Raw genomic sequence first — 19,027 nt, forward strand, 5'->3', positions numbered from 1 at the left:
TTTTTTACTGAGTGGACAGAAAAAAAATAAAGAAATGCAATCGTGGTTGTTATTCAAACATCTAAACTGGTTATTTTGAAGAACTTTACATTTTTATACAGTGCTGATAGATAACACGTCGTGAAAGGCTCCCAAATTGAAAGGCTGTGGGCGTTTTGAGAAAACCAGGAGAGGCCGAGGAGAGAAGAATGACGTTCTTAAAACCAGATGTGCACGTTAAAATGAAGCATTTCAGGTCTGTCAGTCACATTTTAATCCCTTTTGAGTCCGTGGGCCTTTAAAAATCAGATAACGTAACTCAATCCGTTCAACAGATTATTCAAATGAACTGAGCCCATCTGGTGGTAAGGTACTGCAGAGAGTAGGCCATGAGTGGTTTGGTGGAGTGAATGTGGGAACACCGTGGCTCCCTGCACTTAGTGAGAACACCAGAGCGACAGCACAACTGAGGGGCCGGGCAGAGGAGGAAGTGGACGGCCACGGAGACTGCAGAGCGGCGAGGACTCCCGCTGGAGTTCAGATGGACAAATGTGGAGAAAGATGGCGTCAGAGGGGAGAGGGGGAACGGGGAGAGGGAGGTGCTCAGTACTTCTTGAACTCCACGTCGGCCGGTGGGCTCATATCCACTTTTCTCTTGCCCACATCTTTCCAGTTGGTGCTCAGGACCGTACCGCCTGACTCCATCTGCACAGGGAGGAGAGGGGGAAATCACTTCAGTGGAATGAGCCCTCGTTTCATTAATGCTGTGGTTACGCAACACCTTCTCTCCGCTCCGGGCTTAGATAAGTCCACTGCAGCATCTAGTGAGTCCATGAGTATTGATGAGGCAGGTTTTTACTCGTAACTCACTTCTGATTTTAATTTTTTTCAGGATTCATAATAGGCTAAAAAGTCAAAGAATTCAGAATGCTGATTTCCATATAAGCTGACCTTTTCTCTCCTAAAGGTCTTCTGCTCCAAACGCAGAAGTGTCGACATGAATGTTAAAACATCGGCTTTAGGCTGTGTGACTGCGTCACTGTGCAAATGACAGCAAATACTCTCTCAAGTGTGCCGTCGTGAGAGCAGAGCAGTAATAACACAGAATGTTGGTTCAACCCAATCAACAATCAACAATGAGCAACCATACACTCATACACACACACATCCCTCCCTTCAACTACGCAATCTGTTACTGCCGCATCAGTCCACACTGCTGGTGCTGTGCGCCTTTCACTGACAATTACGTGCATGTAAAATAAAAAAAATTATGTTTTACTGTTTTTTCAAAGTCCCACATGAATGCTGGTCTACAGGCTTGTGTACAATAAAGCATGAATTCTCTTTAAGAATTCATTTCACTTGTGAATTGACGGAAGAAGCACCTGTTGGCCAATATGGTAATAGCGGCTAGCTGTCATTCAAAACGGCCACACCCTTAATTAAGTTATATTGAGTATAGTTATATTTTGCTGACCTCTTTCACAGCCCTAGTTATTAAACTGAACACTTAATACTTACGAAGGACTTGTTCATGGCTCGCTTGACCTCATCTGAGCCATCAGAGTAGATCTGCTGGAAGAGCTTGTTGAGCGCTGCGTCTCCCTCCAGCTTCTCGTCTTTTTCCTCCTCGTTGAGGTCCACCACCATCTTGTCCCATTTGTGGGCGTAGTGGGACGATGACGGGTACTGATCTGATGGAGAAGGGAAACATGTTAAAAAGGCTCACACGGTTTCAGTTAAAGACCGAGTCAGAGAGAATCTGAGGTAGCTGTGAGGCACTTGGCGAGACGGCGAGCAGAGCGCTGCGGAGATAACAAACAGCTTATTGCTTTTGTGAAACAGTTCATAGATGTTTTTAATTGAGAATTTAACCGAATGCAGTTCAACACCCTGACTTCTACCATCTCATCACGCCAAGATGCATTAACTGAATTCATTTTGCTCACTTTGCAACCGAATCATACAACTGAGACGCCGACGGATCAAATGGTGATTTGATTTCTATATTTCCTTGATGAAATACGCCCACAATAATCCCAACAAGAGATGGAGAGGGAGAGCAGGAAATGTAATCCAGACGCAGATTTACATAAATACAGCACCAGGCGCGCAGTAGACATATTCAGGCCAAGTGTGGACATACAGCAATGTGATCCCATAAAATCAGATGTCAAATATCATGTTTGAATGGAACAGTAGCCCAAGTTATTAAAAGCAGGCACTATTTAAACAGCGCGTCCTGGAGGCTGAGCTGGGTGCATGGAGAGGATGGTTTGGCTGCCCACTTAACTTTTACTCCCCCTTATACACACACACACACACACACACACACACACACACACACACTTACATAAGTAATTAATCCTGTCAGTAATAGGAATGTGTGGGCTAAAATACTGAGTCATATTTTGCTGTCATACCTTTCCCTCTCCCTGCCTGCTTTCACCGTCAGACTAATGAAAGACTCTAGCTGGGCTTGACTGCCCACTCTCATTTTAGTGCAGTACAGACAAACACAGGAGCTTATATTGATCTTTGCAGAGAGAGAGAGAGAGAGAGAGAGAGAGAGAGAGAGAGAGAGAGAGAGAGAGAGAGAGAGGACTAAGACGAGGGTGAGGGAGAGACAGAGAGATGAGAGCAGAGACAGGACGATGGTTGGGGGGTAAAGAGTGTAAATGCAGAAGCTGTGGACTGACTAGGATTGAAGTGTTTGATGTTGGACTCCTGTCCCTCTCCCTCCAGCTTCTCCCATCTGATGGCATCTGTCTTCTTCATCTTGAACTCCACCTGACAGAAGAGAAGGGCGATGAGGAGGGGGAGGAGAAGAAGAGGGAACAAGGGAGATAACAATGTTTAGCAAAATGGTCTTTCTTTGGTGCTCGGGACAAAAATAACGCTTCCATTAGAGTGACATCTTAAAAGTACAGGACATCAGATCATTATTGAGGCCAGAGAGACTGTCTGTTCTGAGCCGTCGTCAACTCAGCCTGCGAGTGTGTGTTTGTGTGTGTGTGTGTGTGCGAGAGAGTGAGAGAGAGAGAGAGAGACATCAGGGATATGCGGGGGCACAGCTCAATCTCGAACCTCACTGACAGACATACTGCACTAACGAGATGCCTGTCAGCCAGAGGGCCAGTGTGAGAGACAGAGGGAGCGGGGAGGAGGAGGAGAAGGGGGGGGGATCCTAATTCCACACAGCAGCATCTGATCCAAATCATTACACCAGGAGAACATGGGAGAGGAGGAAAACAATGAGGGGAGAGAGGACATGGACACACGCTTTTAACACTGAGCCGCATTGACAGGGCACATACCAGCGGAACACGCGAGCTGCAGCGCTCACCCCCTCCTCTGCACACACCCCCTACCAACCATTAACGGTGCATGTGTTTGATATGTGTGCACGTGAAAGACAGCGCCGGCTATGTCGGTGCAATTAAGGAACATTTCTGCTCTGCTGGGCGATGTGATGATTCATTTATGAGGGGGGCCAGAGGAGGAGGGAACCGAGAGGTAGACAAGGTTAGAGATGAGGAGGCAGAGCGGCTGACTTGCACTGAGTGAAGCGTGAGTGAGAGGAGCAGATTGAAGGAAATAAGACAGCATGATTGCTGCTACCTTCTCCGCCGAGGTGATGAGCTCGTGCGAGTAGTGGCACACTGATAGATCACTTTGGTATGTGTCAGCGCTTTCGGCCCCACAGAGGGCTTCGTGCACAGCGAGGCATCTGTGCAGTGTCCGAAATTAACTTTTCGGCTCACCTGCGCAGGGCTGAGAAACTAAAAAAAGACGTCTGCTGAGAATACAGGTTACTGGCCAAATAATTCACATCCACTCTTCAAAAGAATATGTCACCGAACTTTCTGCAAGTTCCCACCTAAAACTCGATTGTGTGAGTTTGAATTCAGACTCCCCCACAGGTTTCCCGCATCAGAGTCGGGGTCCGTGTCTGACTATTTCTGTAACGTTCAGGAGCAACAATTCACACCCACTTAACACCGTGATTAGCCTGGTGTGACAAGCTGAGAAAGAGTTCAACAACAGGAACCATGTGCTGAGGTCAGACAACGTCCTGTTTTCTGACGGAAAACCGTTCCGCGAAAAAAGAATGGGTAGATTCATCGATAATGAAATAACTGTTAGCGTTAGCCTCAGTGCAGCAAGTATGACAGATGTCACCTGACCATGTCCAGCTCTGATGCTGAGGGTTGTCAGAGACTTTTCAAACCATGAACGCCCGTGCAGCTGTTTTTACTCTTTAACGACTTTAAATGTGCAATGGCTCTGATTCAAGCATCCAATTGGTTACTTCTCTGTGGCGACAGTATCTGAGGCTCATGGGTAATGTAGCATTCAGATCACCAGCCATGGCAGACGGATGTTTCCTCAGAAATAAAGCAGAAACAATAAAAACTAACAGCCATGAAAACGTAGAGTGCTGTTGAACGATCCTGGATCCATCAGTGTTTCTATGCAGATTTATTCAACCCCGTTCGTCACTTTGTGTTTGATGAACTGATTTCAATCGATTTTTGAGACAGCTCCTCTTGGCATATTAAATAATTTTTTGCTTTGTTGACAGATGCACCTGCGATCTGGGCTTTGAGCACAATCAGGGGTCTCTTGTTGCTTTGAAGACTTGAGTAGGTATCAAAATGCTGATTTCCCAGACCTGCTCTAATGGCTGCCAAATGCTGCTAATTGGCGTTCAAACTAATATGGCCTTTGTAGCAGTGCTTGTAATTCTGATAAGTTATGTTAGATTTCTTCAGATCTTGTGTCTTTTTTTATTATGCGTTTAGATTTTTTGTTTACCCCCGTGGGTAAACAGTTGCATGCACTGAAATTAACACAAAAATAAATCTAAGTTCAGCTATCTAGCCTGTAGAGTTTGACTTTTCAGCTTTAACAAGGCACAAACTCAACAGCCTGTCTGACTGCTCTGTTTTAAATTCATTTGCTAATGATCATCCAAACTCTACGGCCAGTCTACCAACAGAAGAGGAGCAGAGACTGCACGCCAAGCAAATTAAATGTTATCATCTTAAAACTACCAGCCGGAGTTTGCAGGTGCCATAATTGTCTTTAATGTTTCTGTGTGTGAAGAGCGGCAGAGTTCAAGCCGCGGCTCCGTGTGTGTCAGAGCGTGTGTGCTTCTCTGCGTGCTCCTGGGCCATACAACATTAATCTGCTGCCACATCTGTGTTTCCTGGCTTTTAAGGGATATGGCAGGCCAGGCGCCGTGTGTGTGTCTCTCTGTGTGTGTCTCTCTGTGTGTGACAGGCAAAGCAATAGCTCGTAAAGGGAAGTGACAGCAGAGCCACATACAGGGGCCGCCACCCACAGGACCCCAGGGGCTGGACTATACAATACTGCACTACACACACACACACACACACACACACACACACACACACATACACACATGCTATTTACAGAGGGGCACTGGGGTCCCGTGTCGCTTGTCACATGTGTTTGTAGCCATCGCACCCCTCCTTCTCTCCGCCACAACTCTTCACCCAGCGTCTTCTCCCTCTTTCTCCAGATCCCAGCGGATTTCAAAACAAACTCGGCTAGAAAGACGCATAAATGAAATAAATATAAACATTCTTAGACGTTGACAGGCATGCAAATTAAAGAGCGGAGACGCCACTTTAGCTATTTTCCAAAGAGATGAGTTTGGAAGTGAATGAACGAGCGAGCGCGGATCTGAAATTGCGGCGAGTGTGTTGGCGCGCACGCGTCTGAGTGTGTGTGCGTCAGCCGTCTGTTCTGATCAAACACACTGGTGTGTAATTGGCTCCCCGTTGTTGCGGTGACCCCTGCGGTTGGAATGTCTGTCGTGGTGGAGGACAGGAGGAGGTCGCATTGACGATAATGTGCTACAGACAAGATGCGCACACGCACACACACTGCAAATACTTTGTGTAAATGGCACAAGTGTGTTGAAAGATTACTGTTCAGCCTCCGTATTTGTATGTGTGTGCGTGCGCACACTCACACCCGGCTTAGCCTCCCCCTGCTAAGTTGTCTTTAAAGACAGCGAGGAGATGAAGCGTAAACATTGTGGAGCGAAGAGTGCAGGGCAGCCTATTACTGAGACAGACAGACTGACATTGGTTGGGAATCAACAGCTCCGAGGGCAATGCATTTTTTTTTTTTTTTTTAAACACTCATTAGGGATGCATGCCAATCTGGAGAAACTTGATTTGCTGATGCCGTTGTTCATTTGAATGTTTTTTCCCCCAGTGGCTCCTTGGCTTCAGAAAAATGAAATGGCTCCAAAATATTAAAATGAGATACGCATTGAGAAAGCTGCTCAGTTTGCTGGGGCGTCTCACACTGTCGTGCATGTGTGCACACACACCTGAGGACTTTTAGAAGAGTTAGGTGCTTCTGTGCAGTCTTGACCAGTAGTTACCAATGAGGATTATGGGCTCGGTCAGATATGTGTGTGTGTGTGTGTGTGTGTGTGTGTGTGTGTGTGTGTGTGTGTGTGTAGGGGCCATGTGTACCAGAGGAGCCCGGTGGACCAGGGAACAGTCAGGGCTTTGTGGGAGAGGAGGAGGGCTTGTACACTCTCTCTCGTTATCCTAGAGGTAGGTGTGTGTGTGTGTGTGTGTGTGTGTGTGTGTGTGTGTGTGTGTGTTTGTATGAACACAAGACAGAAAAAAAGACAGAATGTATGTGTGTGTGTGTGTGTGTGTGGGAGCGGCCATGGCAAGATTGACAAAGACAATGACGGTAAACGAGCGAGAAAGAGGAAAAAAAAAGACAGAGAGATAGACTTTAGAGAGGAGGGAGAGTTGAAGACCATATTCAGCTGTGGTCTCTGGAAGACTGAGCCCTTGTTTAAGCTGCAACCCACGTGCACCTCTGGTATGCAGTGTCTGCTGTTGCCATGGAAAAGTGAGACAGTGAGTGAGAGCGAGTGCTTTTTTGAGAGGGGGCAGTTTCTGTGCAGGTCAGCCTCTGCTCGGCACCGTGCAGCCACTGGATATACAGCACACAATATAGATGTCAGGTTATATAACGCCGCTAATCAAATTTCCCAACAACGTTATGCGACTGTGGCACTCGTGATCATGCACTACCCTTTCATTCCCCCTGACGCCTTGCTGCAAAATAAACTAAAATAAATATCATCATTGCTTTCAGAAGCGCTGTGGCTTGGCTTCTTTGGGGATTTTCAATGTTAGTACCACCGCATATCTATTTAGGCTCTTGGTGTAAGCCCTTGGTTTTTGTTTATGCTTGCTCGTTGATGCTAAACAGATATAGATCCAGTAGAAGCACATAAGGCCGGGCGTTGTTTGAAATGTTTTGATATTAGTGCTAATGCAATTCACAAGTTTCGGTACCCAAACTAAAATGATTTCTTTTTAACATTACTTAGAAATACAAAGATGATTTTTAATAAAACCTTTCTTTCATTTCACAAAAGAAGCCAAACTTCTTAAAGCAGCTATTATCAATATTCTTGTGACAAGAATGTACCAAAGTTTAACCTTTAAACTCATGTTTTCAGCAAAAACACTGCAGATACCCAATGTGTGCCTGCTCATCACCAAACAGCAGCTGGTGAACTTAGTGGAGAACTGAGCAGGTTAAAAGGCTGATATTTCTCTTGGTGTTGCGGTGGAGACCAAAACAGAACGAAAAGAAAGTCACTTTTGGACCTTTATTCATCAGCTGGAACGACGAATGACACCCAATTATCGATAACTCGCAACTGCTTGTTCCCCATATCAACACGTTTACAACTCTTTTTAAAATCACTACAGGCTGCACTGTTCTGCCTTTTGACAAGACATTTATATCACGCGTGAGGTCTTTATATCATGCATTTGACAGCATTTACCTCAGTATTGTAGTGAAAAATCTGCTGTATTAATGTCATCTTCCCTCCACTCTACTTGCGTAGGTAGTGTATGTATATTTTGCGCATCTTATTGCATCTCTTTTTCATTTCCCATAAAGGTCGTCTGTCTCCTATTGGATTATGAGGAGACAAGATTATTGCTATAATATAATTTTATGAGTAATAAACTTTTCTTTCCTCGTGTGGAGTTTAACTTTGGTGGAAGTTAGCGTTGTGGAGTCGAGACGACTGCATTTTGATTTATTTTCTAGACGTGGTGTACTCATACAAATCCTGTGGCAGAACTGCATCTAGAGGGCAGTCCTAGAATCAGCCCGGGTCCTGAACGCACCATGAGCTGCGGCCTCAGTAAACAGGGAGTTAAACATATGCAGATGAAGCAACAAATTCAGTGACGGCTGCGGCTAACATTTGTATTTGCTGAGAAAATCCAACTTAATATTGTCAAAATATCAGATTTAAATCAGAAAGAATCTAATCAAAAATGAGTAAACCAGATTACAAATCCATTCAGTTGTACTTGGTTGGTATCAGAAGTGCTGAGGTTTAATATGCAGCCATTAATACTGTATATGTAAGTATTAGTTATGTGTGGACCGCCTATGTTCAGTGACAGTAAATACATAATGTCACAATGATCCCTTTTCTGTGGTAACTATATATGATCATCTATTGACTTTGTGTTTACTTATGAGACAATTAGAGATGCTTTGGAAGATTCTGTGTCCAAACACTGAGTAAAGACCAGCCAACATCACGAGAAAAACATTTTTAGGGAATACACAAGAAAGCAGAGCGTTATGTTGTATTGACAAGACCGGATTGATCAATGCCCTAAAAAACAAATTCCTCCTCCTTACAGATAAAATCCCAAACAAACAAAGAAAAAAAACAATCAAAACAACTCCAAAACCTGCCTCTTGATCTTCAGGCTAAAACCTGACAGTGGTCTAAAGCCTGAATCAGCACATGCTCAGCCAGCACACTCATTAGCACACATCCTCCAGAATACACACTAATTAGTCTATAGTAAAAAGTGCTCTTCCTACTCATTAGGCCCATAATCACCTTAAACAGTGCTGAGGAACTCTCAGCAAGTCCTAATAAATGTGTGTACTGTGTGTGTGTAGGAGTGAGGATTTGTGCATATGCGTGAATCTCCTGTTAGTCTCCACAGGAGCCGCACGGTACACAGCCAGAGTGGATTTTCTCATTTCTGCTCCAGCCACAGTGGGCTTTACCAGCATTAAGGAATTATAGGTAGTGACAGCATACTTTACACTGCTTTAAATTACTGAAGAGATTATGATGTTAATCTCAGAGTGCTAACCCGAGTAATGATCAGCCACAATTTCAGTGAGCCGCTTCAGCTCGCATTGGCGTGGTTGTCTTCGTTCCCTTTTTATTGTTATCTGAATTCATTAACGTTTTCAACGAAGGCAGAACAATGATCAATGATTAGCTATTAAGACAATAAATGCCCCAACACAGAGAGGATATCATGTAATTTCATGCTCTCTGGCTAAACTACAGTTCAGAGATTTGATGCATAGTCAGAGGAGAGCCCGCATTTCTCCAGCGTGTGACATTACTACACCATACTTTCTTTATGGCGACATAAAAGATGTTCCCCGACATGTTTAATAGTCTGCTTCTTTATTGTTGAGAGGAAGTACGAGGATGTCAAGGCTACGTACAGTGTTCCGGCTAATTCCGAGTAAAAGTCAATGACTTTTCATTGACTTTCAAAAACTCTGCCTGACCTAAAATTCTCCCTTGTTTGTTTATGTTTTTCAGCTCAGAAAAGAGAAAAGTGGTAAACAGTTTTATTTTCTGCTACATTTGGGCTTGCTGTGGAGGAAAAACATCTCAAAACCACTATCTAACACGACTGTATGTGAGAAACGGGTTATACAGTATGATCTGTAAAATAACCCACTTGTTATTCCTTGTTATTTTTACGACATTTTCCTGACTTTCAGTTGACCTGAAAGCACCTCTGAAAACTCAACGACCATTTGTATCCTGGCAGCTATGTCACCTGCTTAGTTTGAAGCCACTTTATTGCCTTAAATTATTGAGTGTTGCTCAGTCCGGGTCACTGTGAACCCAGGAAAGGACAAAAGCCAGCATTTTTTTGCCCCATGTGGTCCGATATAAGAGAACGCACAATGCTTTGATGTGCCTTTTAGTGCACAATGGACCATTTCACACAACTGGTGTTGAAAACAAGCAAGTCATGAGCATCTGTCACAGTGAAATGTCTCTTAAACCCGTCAAAATCATCCTAAATGTATGTCACAATGTAAAATCTGCATAGTGGTAGTGGACTCCCTGTCCATTTAGACGTTTCAATAACAGCATTAGCTAAACTGAAAGTGACTGATACCTTGGTGGTGAGGACCTTGAAGCTGCTCTGATGGGGGATGATAGGATGCAGGAGTTGGAGGTGGAAGTTGAAGTTGTCTCCTGATGCCAGCTGTATTGTGGCAGAGAGCTGAAGGGGGCACAGACAGCAGACATTAGGTGTTACTCCTCATTGGTTACCTTTAAGTGTGGCAGTAACCAACTAGTAAAACATAAAAATTGTATAAAAAGTAAAAATTCCTGTGTTGAAATTGTGGCCTCAATATTTTTATTTCACTTAACCGCAATGTGCAGGAAAGACACAAAACAAAAAGATAGATAAGGAGTGGGGGGGGTGAAGGTGTCAAGCTTGTCCGTGAGAATAATCATCTGATGTGGCTGGTGTGACGGCCAGGAGTATCCTCGCCCTGTCCCCTTCAGCCAGCGAGTGACCAGTGATGAGGGGGGTCAGACAGCTCGTAACAGCCCATCACTCACCGGGTGGGTAGCTTGTTGGTTTAGAGGGACGTGGCCTCGGCTGTGGCCCAAATCCTCACACTCTTTACACACTCGTCACTTGGCAAATGCTGCCCTCGTATAGAAAAGGCACTAAAAACTGTTCACTTGAGGCATAATTCGCCTGTACAGTACATCACTTCAACTTGTAACAGTTTGCAATTCACCACCTACCACTTCTCTAAAAGTGGACTTGTCTGATTTGGGACCAAATGTATGTTAGAAGTAGTTCATCGGGGATAAAAGCTTAGAAAGTTAGCCAAAGTAGCTTTTGGGCAATTCCACAAAACTATCAAAGCCTTAATATTCATTTCCAGTTGAATTCCTGCTCTGTCTGTAGGTATACAGCGGCTGCATGCTCAGTCACCAGGGAAAATAACTGGAACCACTGCCTTTCATCTTTAATTTCTTTTGTATATACTGACCTAGTAAAAAATATATGAACTTATCTGTACTTCACACCACAGAGGGAGCTTAACAAGTGACTGTATGATTCGGAGCGAGTGAACTATTTCTTTTGAAATGGGGTAAACTCAGTTTGTTATTCTATTAGGAAAGACAAAGCTGTTCCCTGGGGTGCCCTGCAGTTACCCCTCTGAGAGAAGGAAAGAGAAGTGGAAAGAGACAAAGGAAAAGAGAAAAAGAGCAAGAAAGAGGATCGCCCCTTGAGGGCTCCGCAGCTGATCCTAGATCAGTTATGCCTTCTATCTACAGACAATTAGGAGGTTGGAGAAGCTGGGGAGGGTAAATTGTTCTTAGATCTGTACTTTGGGAGCAATGTTAACAAGGCACCACTGGAGGCATAGTTGGGTCCATGGGGAGAGTGTGTGTGAGTCTGTGTGTGTGTGAGTGTGAGACCCATCTAATGGGCCCCCCTGAGGAAACACCCAAGAGCTAACCCATCTCTGCTCCACACACAGACACAAACACAGAGAAAACAGACTCTCTTCCCTTCAACACTGCGTTTAAGTGTGTGTTTATACCTCTTTTTCCATGAAGCTGGCACACACACCATCCTTGGGTACATTTTTTGCCATGACTGTGACAATGACTTGAGATTCTGTTTGGTACCAGTCACGTCTGCAAGAAACACACAAGCGAAAGCGGTTTAAAAAGTCTGACGACTTTTTCTATTTTCACCACAAATATGATGAATAACTAAACTTAATGAAACCAAGAACTTCAAATACTAAAAAGCAACTCATCATTAACATGTATCTCTTTGTGCATTGTATTGACCCAGTTATACAGAATAGGGCTGCTTTAACACTGTGAGGCTTGGTTTATCATTAGGATGGCATAATAAACGAAATAAACATTAAAAACATACAACAACAGATGCCTAAATAAGGCATATTTACATGCACTTACTTCACTGGCAGAGCTGCTGCTGTCTGCTGGGTCATTCAGGGCCCGAGATGGGACGACAATTAGAGGAGGAGGATGTGGCGATGAGGCAGAGGGACGAAACAAAAGAGACAAAAATGAGGAAAAACACAACAATGACAAAAGAAGCTTAGTAAGGCTTCCTTCTTTGAAGCAGGAACATACAGGCGGGTTGTTGCTCTCCACTGATGCTGAGAGCAACAGTGCCCCCAAGTGGCCATGCAGAGAAACTCACCGTGTTGCTGCTGCCAATCTGTGTCTGCTCTGGAAAAGGAGAGGGAAAATTTGGGTGTGTGGCAGCAAACATTTAAGACACCCTCACAGCTAAATCGAACTCTAAAATACGAGGATGAAGCTATAAGACCACAACTTTTAAGCTAACACACTTGTCCACAGATAGCAGACAGATATGCCCCAACATACACACACACGCACACACACAGACACATTTGCCACCAGTTTGTTTACTGGTCCATCCACGCCCATTAAAAGCCCTGTGAGCCCAAGCAGGCCTGATCACCGTTTACCAGCAAGCTATCATACATTATTCACTGACTTCATTACAGAGAGAGAGAGAGAGCACAGAGAGAGAAGAGAGATGAGATGATAGGAGGCGTGTTAATGTTGTCTTAATGAGGTCACGTTTGAAATGGTGACGAGGGGGGCTGTTTGGGGAAAAAGACTCTCTGTGTGTGTGTGTGTGCGTGTGTGTGTGTGTCTTTGTTTCTTTAAACAAGTAGGGTGCCACATGTGTTGGAATAACCATGTGCTGTGCGTGTGTTGGTTGGTGGTAAACACACTGTCACCAGCAGATGCGACGACTGCTCCTGGTGTGAGCGTCAGCAAGTGCAAGTAGGGTACTTTCAAGTTTCAAAAACACCCTGGTGTGCATTTGTTTGTGTGTGCGAATGCTGTCTGCAAGCAGGCCTAGGAAGGGGCTGGGTCTCATCGGGGGCTTTCAAACATCAGTAGCGTTAACTCTGATGAATCATACTGCTCCTGGGAGTACGTGTGCATGTGGGTGTGAAGCGTGTTTGTCAAAACTCATGCTCTTGTTTACTTGCGATGATCCAGAGGGCCCAGGCATCACCAGAAAACACACCGCCCAGACATGGCATGCATCTTTTATTGGACTAAGCAGCTCTGCCTGCACACTCCTCCGCTGCCAACACAGACTGTAGCTTTATGGGTGTGCACAAGCTCATTTGGTGATCAGATGGGCTGATCAGCTCCCTGACGGTGCCATTTAGCTTAGTGTTGGATAGCAGGGAGCACATCATACATAGAGGTTTGAGTAATGGGCTGTGGAGTCTATAAACTAAACACTGCCATAGGCAATACTGTGTACTAACACGTTATCTTAGAAGATTTAATAAATTAGCTCAATTAAACAATTAGCAATGAAATAAAAAAGACTGTTTCATATGCGAATGAACCTAAAATAAAAGACCAATATCAGCTCTAAACACTGGTCTAACCCATACAGAAGCACAGACAAGACAGAAGTCTCAGTTCAGTGACATACTCACTTCCCATCAGCTCCTCACACCGCTTTATCCAGACCTCAAATGACTTGTCAGAAACTGTTGAAATCATCAAAAAGAACAGAAATGTACTGTCTTCATTTGTTACAAAGTAATATATGCTGATAAAAAGCTCAATTAGAGAATTTAATATTTGAGGGCATCAGTGAGGTGTTAATAAAGTGGAAAGTGGTTTGACTAAGTGCTGGACAGGGCTTAAAGCATTCATTTAAAAGATTCATTTAGTTACTATGGCCGTACATTGTGTGTTATATCAGCAGGTCAGAGGAGAGACACGTTTTACCAGCAACATTTGTTAAACTCTAAAAATAGATTCACTGCTCTTTTGACAAACAGCGCTGATGAATTTTGGACCCTGAGCCCATTTTTTAATCTTTTCCCACTGATTGAACTGCGACCCCTTGGGGCACTTATTCAGCTGCGAACAGAGCCTTGCCTGGTGGGGTCGCCACTCTTTTTTTGACATAACAGCTTGTTCTGTAATGACATGCGTCTATAAAAATACCACATCTATTCAAATGGATTCATGCCTTGATGACAGCGATGCTGTTATAGCCATCACTTTAACATTTCCTTGTTCACCTTCTGCTGGCCAGCTCCAGCTGTCTTGTCAATAGCAAAGCTGCTTTAATCATCACAAAAATAGTGCAAGATTCTAGGTCACTGACAAATACAAAAACAAGAATGTACAAATGTAATGTTTTGGGTGACTTCAGCTTGACAAACTGAGTTTGAGACACTGTAGCTGTAGTAGAAAAACTAATAAGAATTTGGCCACACTGTAGACTGAAAATGGTGATAATAGTGTCTTGCTTGACGATGGCTACAGTTGTGACAAACGTGGACAGACAATGGCTTCACTAGTTTGCGTGATCTGGACTCATAATTAATACTTGCAGTTTCTGGTTTAAAATCTTTTAATCCTGATCCAACATCTTGGACGGATCCCTTGTGTCAAACCCATCCCTGGCCAAAATGCACAACTGTTCTTTTGTAACATCATCAGCATGTGACCAATATTACTTAACAGCAAACAAACAAGCCCATTAACGTATTCACCACTGCTGAAGGATGTCACACAACGGAAAAAAGTAACCTTTTATAATTATTTTAATAAGAACACATCCTGGAAAATGTCTGTAATCTGAACCGCTCTTGACTTCTCCTCTTGTAGTCTTGCTTACCCGTTTGTTGTTAAGGATTTAGAAAGTGTTCAACTTTGATTCCAAAAAAGTTGGGATGCTGTTTAAAACGTGATAAATAAAAACAGAATGCTATCATTTGCAATCAAACTGTGTTTACTGACAATAGTTTCATAAAGTGTTCCTGAGCTCATGTATTAATATCCTTTGTACAATCATGTGTTCACAAAGTGGTGAACCCTGCTCCATCCTCGCTTGTGAATGACTGAGCCTTTCGAGGATGCCCCTTTCATACCCAATCATGATACTATCACCTGTTACATATTAACCTGTGTACCAGTCTTTGTTGCTCCTGTCCAAACTTCTTTGAAACATGTTGCTGCATAAAATTTAGAATAAGCTTATATTTATAAAAATCAATGAAGTTGATGAGGTGAAACAGTCAATATATTGTATTTGTACCATTTTGAAATGAGTATATGTGACGAAGGATTAGCAAGTCATCACATACTGCTTTATGTTTTACCCAGCGTGCCATCTTTTTTGGAATCAGGGTTGTGGAATTTAGGTCAGCAAATTTATGACATGTTACCATTTTTTACGACGTTTAGAGCAAGTCAAAGAATGCCTTCTTTGTTTATGAGTATGTTAATGCAGAATAGACAGTGAAAACACATTTGGAAAATAATGAAACACCAAAACACCAGATTTCTTACCAACACCATGCCAGGTTAAATCACCATTAGGTTAAAATTTAGGTTGTACAGTATAGAGTTAAACTGAACTGAACTGAAACTGAATACAAGTAATGATTCAATCAAAAATGCAAACTTTCTTTAATTCGAGGCCTTTCAAATGTGAGGACTTGCTCTTTGTCATATGTGATAATGAGCAGAACATCTCTGGGTTTTGGACTGCTGGTCGGACAAAACAAGGTACTTGAAGATGTCCCTGGGCTTTTTAGAGGGGCTGCATTTTTCACAGTTTCTGACATCTCAGGTGGTTAATCAGTCACTTAAGAAAATAGTGGGCAGATTAATCGATAATGAAAATAACTGTTAGCTGCAGCCTTGATACAGTAAAAAAGACCAACTGTAGCTTGATGTTTGTCAATTTTGTCATGGCTAATTTAAAAACTGCAGTAATATAACCACTGTGGACCAGAACTACTGTAATACATGAAGCCATGGTGTATACAATAAATCACAATTGTTTCTTCAGAACTCATACTGCATTATATTTCAGATTTGCACCCACTGTAACTACTATAAAAACAGGCTAAAGACTTTTATGTTCATCACTGCCTTTAATTCAAATAGCACTCTGCTAGAATTACACTTATGTCAAAAAATACCACTTTTTAACCTTTATCTCTTTTCCAAACTTTTTTTTCGTGCTCTTTCATTCCTCTCATCTCTGCCTTTTTAATCTTCATTATGTGACACACCCTTAATTGCTTCTGTGTATGAAATGTGCTATATAAATAGAGCGGCCTTGCCTATTTCATCCCTAGCTGAGGGACGCAGGTTTAGCACTTTGTATCCAGTGAGGAGAGAGAAACAGACAGGGTGCTGCTGCTAACAGTGGTTGGTAGAAAGTGGGATGATGGAAAGTTTGTACTGGAGGCCAAAATAGGCTGCACTCACCATCCAGTTGGTGTCCCTGAGTGAAAGCTGCATGTGCTGACTCATAGTGGTTTAGATGGTATTCTGCTATTCTGCAGTGGAGAGAGAAAAAACATGCCACATACACTTAGATCAGATTATCTTGACATACTGAAAAATGGCATCCACTCACACACACAATTTGGATCATACACCTCATTAAAGAAGTTAAATCAGCAAAGCAATTCTTGTGCATAAACTGTACGCCTGGCTGGACAGTGTGTTAGAGCTTTTGCAAAACAACACAGAATCACTGGGTGCATCAACATTAAACACCTATATGTGTGTGATTTCCCCTCATTCCTTCATATTATAGTACGCACCCTGTTCGCATGAAAGCAAGGGGAAGGCTGGGTTGTAGCTGCTGTGCTTTTTTGGCATCATCAACAGCACCTGTGGAGAGATGACATCACTTTTTTATCATATGTATACATTCATCCAGGCTGCATCACTTAGAAAATTAATATTCATGCAACCTAAATTTCCACCAGTGATTGCTGACTGGTGCCAGATTATCAATTCAAACATCACATTGGAAATGTTCTTTGCTGTAGTCTGGACCACAACAGCTACCCCACCATACTAAATTCTACTCATATACTTAAGGTGGTGACCAAAAACACACAGACTTCAATAGGATTTGAAGCCACTTTGTGCAAGCCTTTTTCTAAACAACCATTACAACCAACAAGTACGTAGACTTACAGCTGTAGTTTTTGAGAAGTGTGTGAGCATAGGCACGCTGGCACAACCACTCAGCGTTATCAGAGTCTGCTTCCAAGGCTTCAGTTAGTGCCTACAAGGAAAGAGGTGGCATTAAAGTGGACAGCTTACAGTACACTGTTAATTCAGAAAGAGCTGTGCTCATGATGGAAAAGTAACTCTAAACAAAAGCTGACTCTGGCTGACTCACATTGTCACCACCATCCATTTTTTGAAGGCAACTTACTTTTCTGGGATTTATTTGACAAATGAAACAGTGGCAGTGCTGATTGGTTCTGAGCAGCATTAATGAGTTTTGCATGTTTGGCCTGAACTGCAATGGCAGCTGTTACAGATTTCATGGAACAGTGTGTTCAAACATTTCTGACAAGTCAATAAAACTAAGAAACAGCATTCGTTGCTAACTTCTACTTGAAACTACTAAAAGATGACACTGTGTACTTGTCATGCTGACAGCCTGACATCTTTTAAAACGGTTGTTTATCACTGATGTCACCCAGTAAGTTAACAACTTCTTCTCACTGAGAAATGCTGCATTATTAATGGTGGTGAAGTTCAATAACATTAACGTCCTGCTCGCTCGGAAATGGTTACTAAAAGTGACGCCCTGCTCTTCACTCAAAGTGATACTAACGGTAAACGTTAGCTAACTTGGCTAGCCAGTTACAGAGTCAGATTTAGTACAAACACCAGAAACACCACGAACATCACTCCCTTTATACGACAGTGGATCAGAAGAACTGACAGTTAATATGATAATCCCAGAGAGCCACCGGCTATTTGGCAGAATTGATAGTTATCTTTTTTGACTAGCTCACGCTAATGTTTACCTCCAGAGCTTTCTGTGGATCTTCGTCAATGAAGCTATCGGGGAAACTGCTAAAGCGAAAGGAGAGACCAACCGTTAATCAAACGCGTAGAAACACTGAATGAAAATACAAAAAAGCTAATTCACATGTTAAATTTCACTTGCCGTTCGGTTGCCATGGGTTGCTGCGGATGTGTACAGTGTTTCTGGAGCAGCAGGAAAGTTCTAGTAGGGTATGGAGCCCAAAGGAAACGTGATAGCGGCAGCAGCCACAGCTCGAGCGCACTAGAAGCGGGCCTGTCAACATCCGACTGCACAGCGGTCACAGCGCCACTCCTCCACCTAACGGCCTGGAGGACTCATGACATGGCAGCGTCCTAACACGACAGCAAATGTCACAGATAACCTCAATTTAAGGGAGTAGCGGAATCGGAATCTCAAAATATTCCACAAAAATACACCGCTATTAAAACTTTAATTACAAATAGTTAGGATGCTGTGGAAAACATTAATAAAAACAGGAGGCAATCATTCCCAATGACCTACTTTGTATTCTATAACAGTAGATCATATTTTATCAGCTGATTTTTGTCTTGTAAGTCAAGTATTAAGATGCAGAATGAAAAATGTAGTGGAGTAAAATATGCAATACAGTTTAGAAATACTATGTGACAAGTAAAAGTCCTGCAGTCAAAATATTACTTAAGTAAAAAGTACAAAAGTATTAGAATGAAGAATGAACCATTTCAGAAATATACATAGAATTGGATTTTAAATACTGATGCATTAATGTGTTCATTACGTTAATGTCCCAACTGATAAAGGTGGGGCTAATTATTATACTGCTGGGAAACTTGTGGATAAAGTTTTTTCATTATTAATCTGAATCTGCAAACTAAAGCTGTTTAAAAAAGAAAGAAATAGAAATAGATGCAGTGCACAGAAAATGGAAATACTATGCAAGTACCTCAAATGTGTAGTTGCATAAATGTACTTCGTTACTTATATCCTCTGATGCTGGTAAACTAAATATG

The 19,027-nt window shown here is 42.8% G+C and overlaps 1 protein-coding gene across 4 annotated transcripts; it reads right to left on the reverse strand.

The window, feature by feature from the left end:
• Positions 1 to 15: 15 nt before the first annotated feature.
• sugt1 (SGT1 homolog, MIS12 kinetochore complex assembly cochaperone) lies at positions 16 to 18,290 on the reverse strand. Of its 4 annotated transcripts, none has more exons than XM_076745820.1 (13): positions 18,159 to 18,290; positions 18,016 to 18,061; positions 17,168 to 17,258; positions 16,786 to 16,855; positions 16,445 to 16,515; positions 13,642 to 13,695; positions 12,348 to 12,376; positions 12,098 to 12,120; positions 11,710 to 11,806; positions 10,254 to 10,361; positions 2,679 to 2,769; positions 1,501 to 1,673; positions 16 to 684 (listed from the first exon to the last, which is right to left on the reverse strand). In XM_076745820.1, the coding sequence occupies exons 1-13, from the start codon at positions 18,170 to 18,172 to the stop codon at positions 583 to 585; spliced, it is 969 nt and encodes a 322-aa protein (XP_076601935.1). In that variant the 5' UTR covers positions 18,173 to 18,290; the 3' UTR covers positions 16 to 582. The 4 variants fall into 4 exon arrangements, with proteins under 4 accessions (XP_076601935.1, XP_076601934.1, XP_076601933.1 ...); XM_076745819.1 differs by having other exon boundaries at positions 12,098 to 12,123; XM_076745818.1 differs by having other exon boundaries at positions 18,016 to 18,064.
• Positions 18,291 to 19,027: the final 737 nt, after the last annotated feature.

This window comes from Chaetodon auriga, chromosome 12, assembly GCF_051107435.1.
Source record: "Chaetodon auriga isolate fChaAug3 chromosome 12, fChaAug3.hap1, whole genome shotgun sequence".
In the NCBI taxonomy this organism is placed as follows: domain Eukaryota; kingdom Metazoa; phylum Chordata; class Actinopteri; order Chaetodontiformes; family Chaetodontidae; genus Chaetodon; species Chaetodon auriga.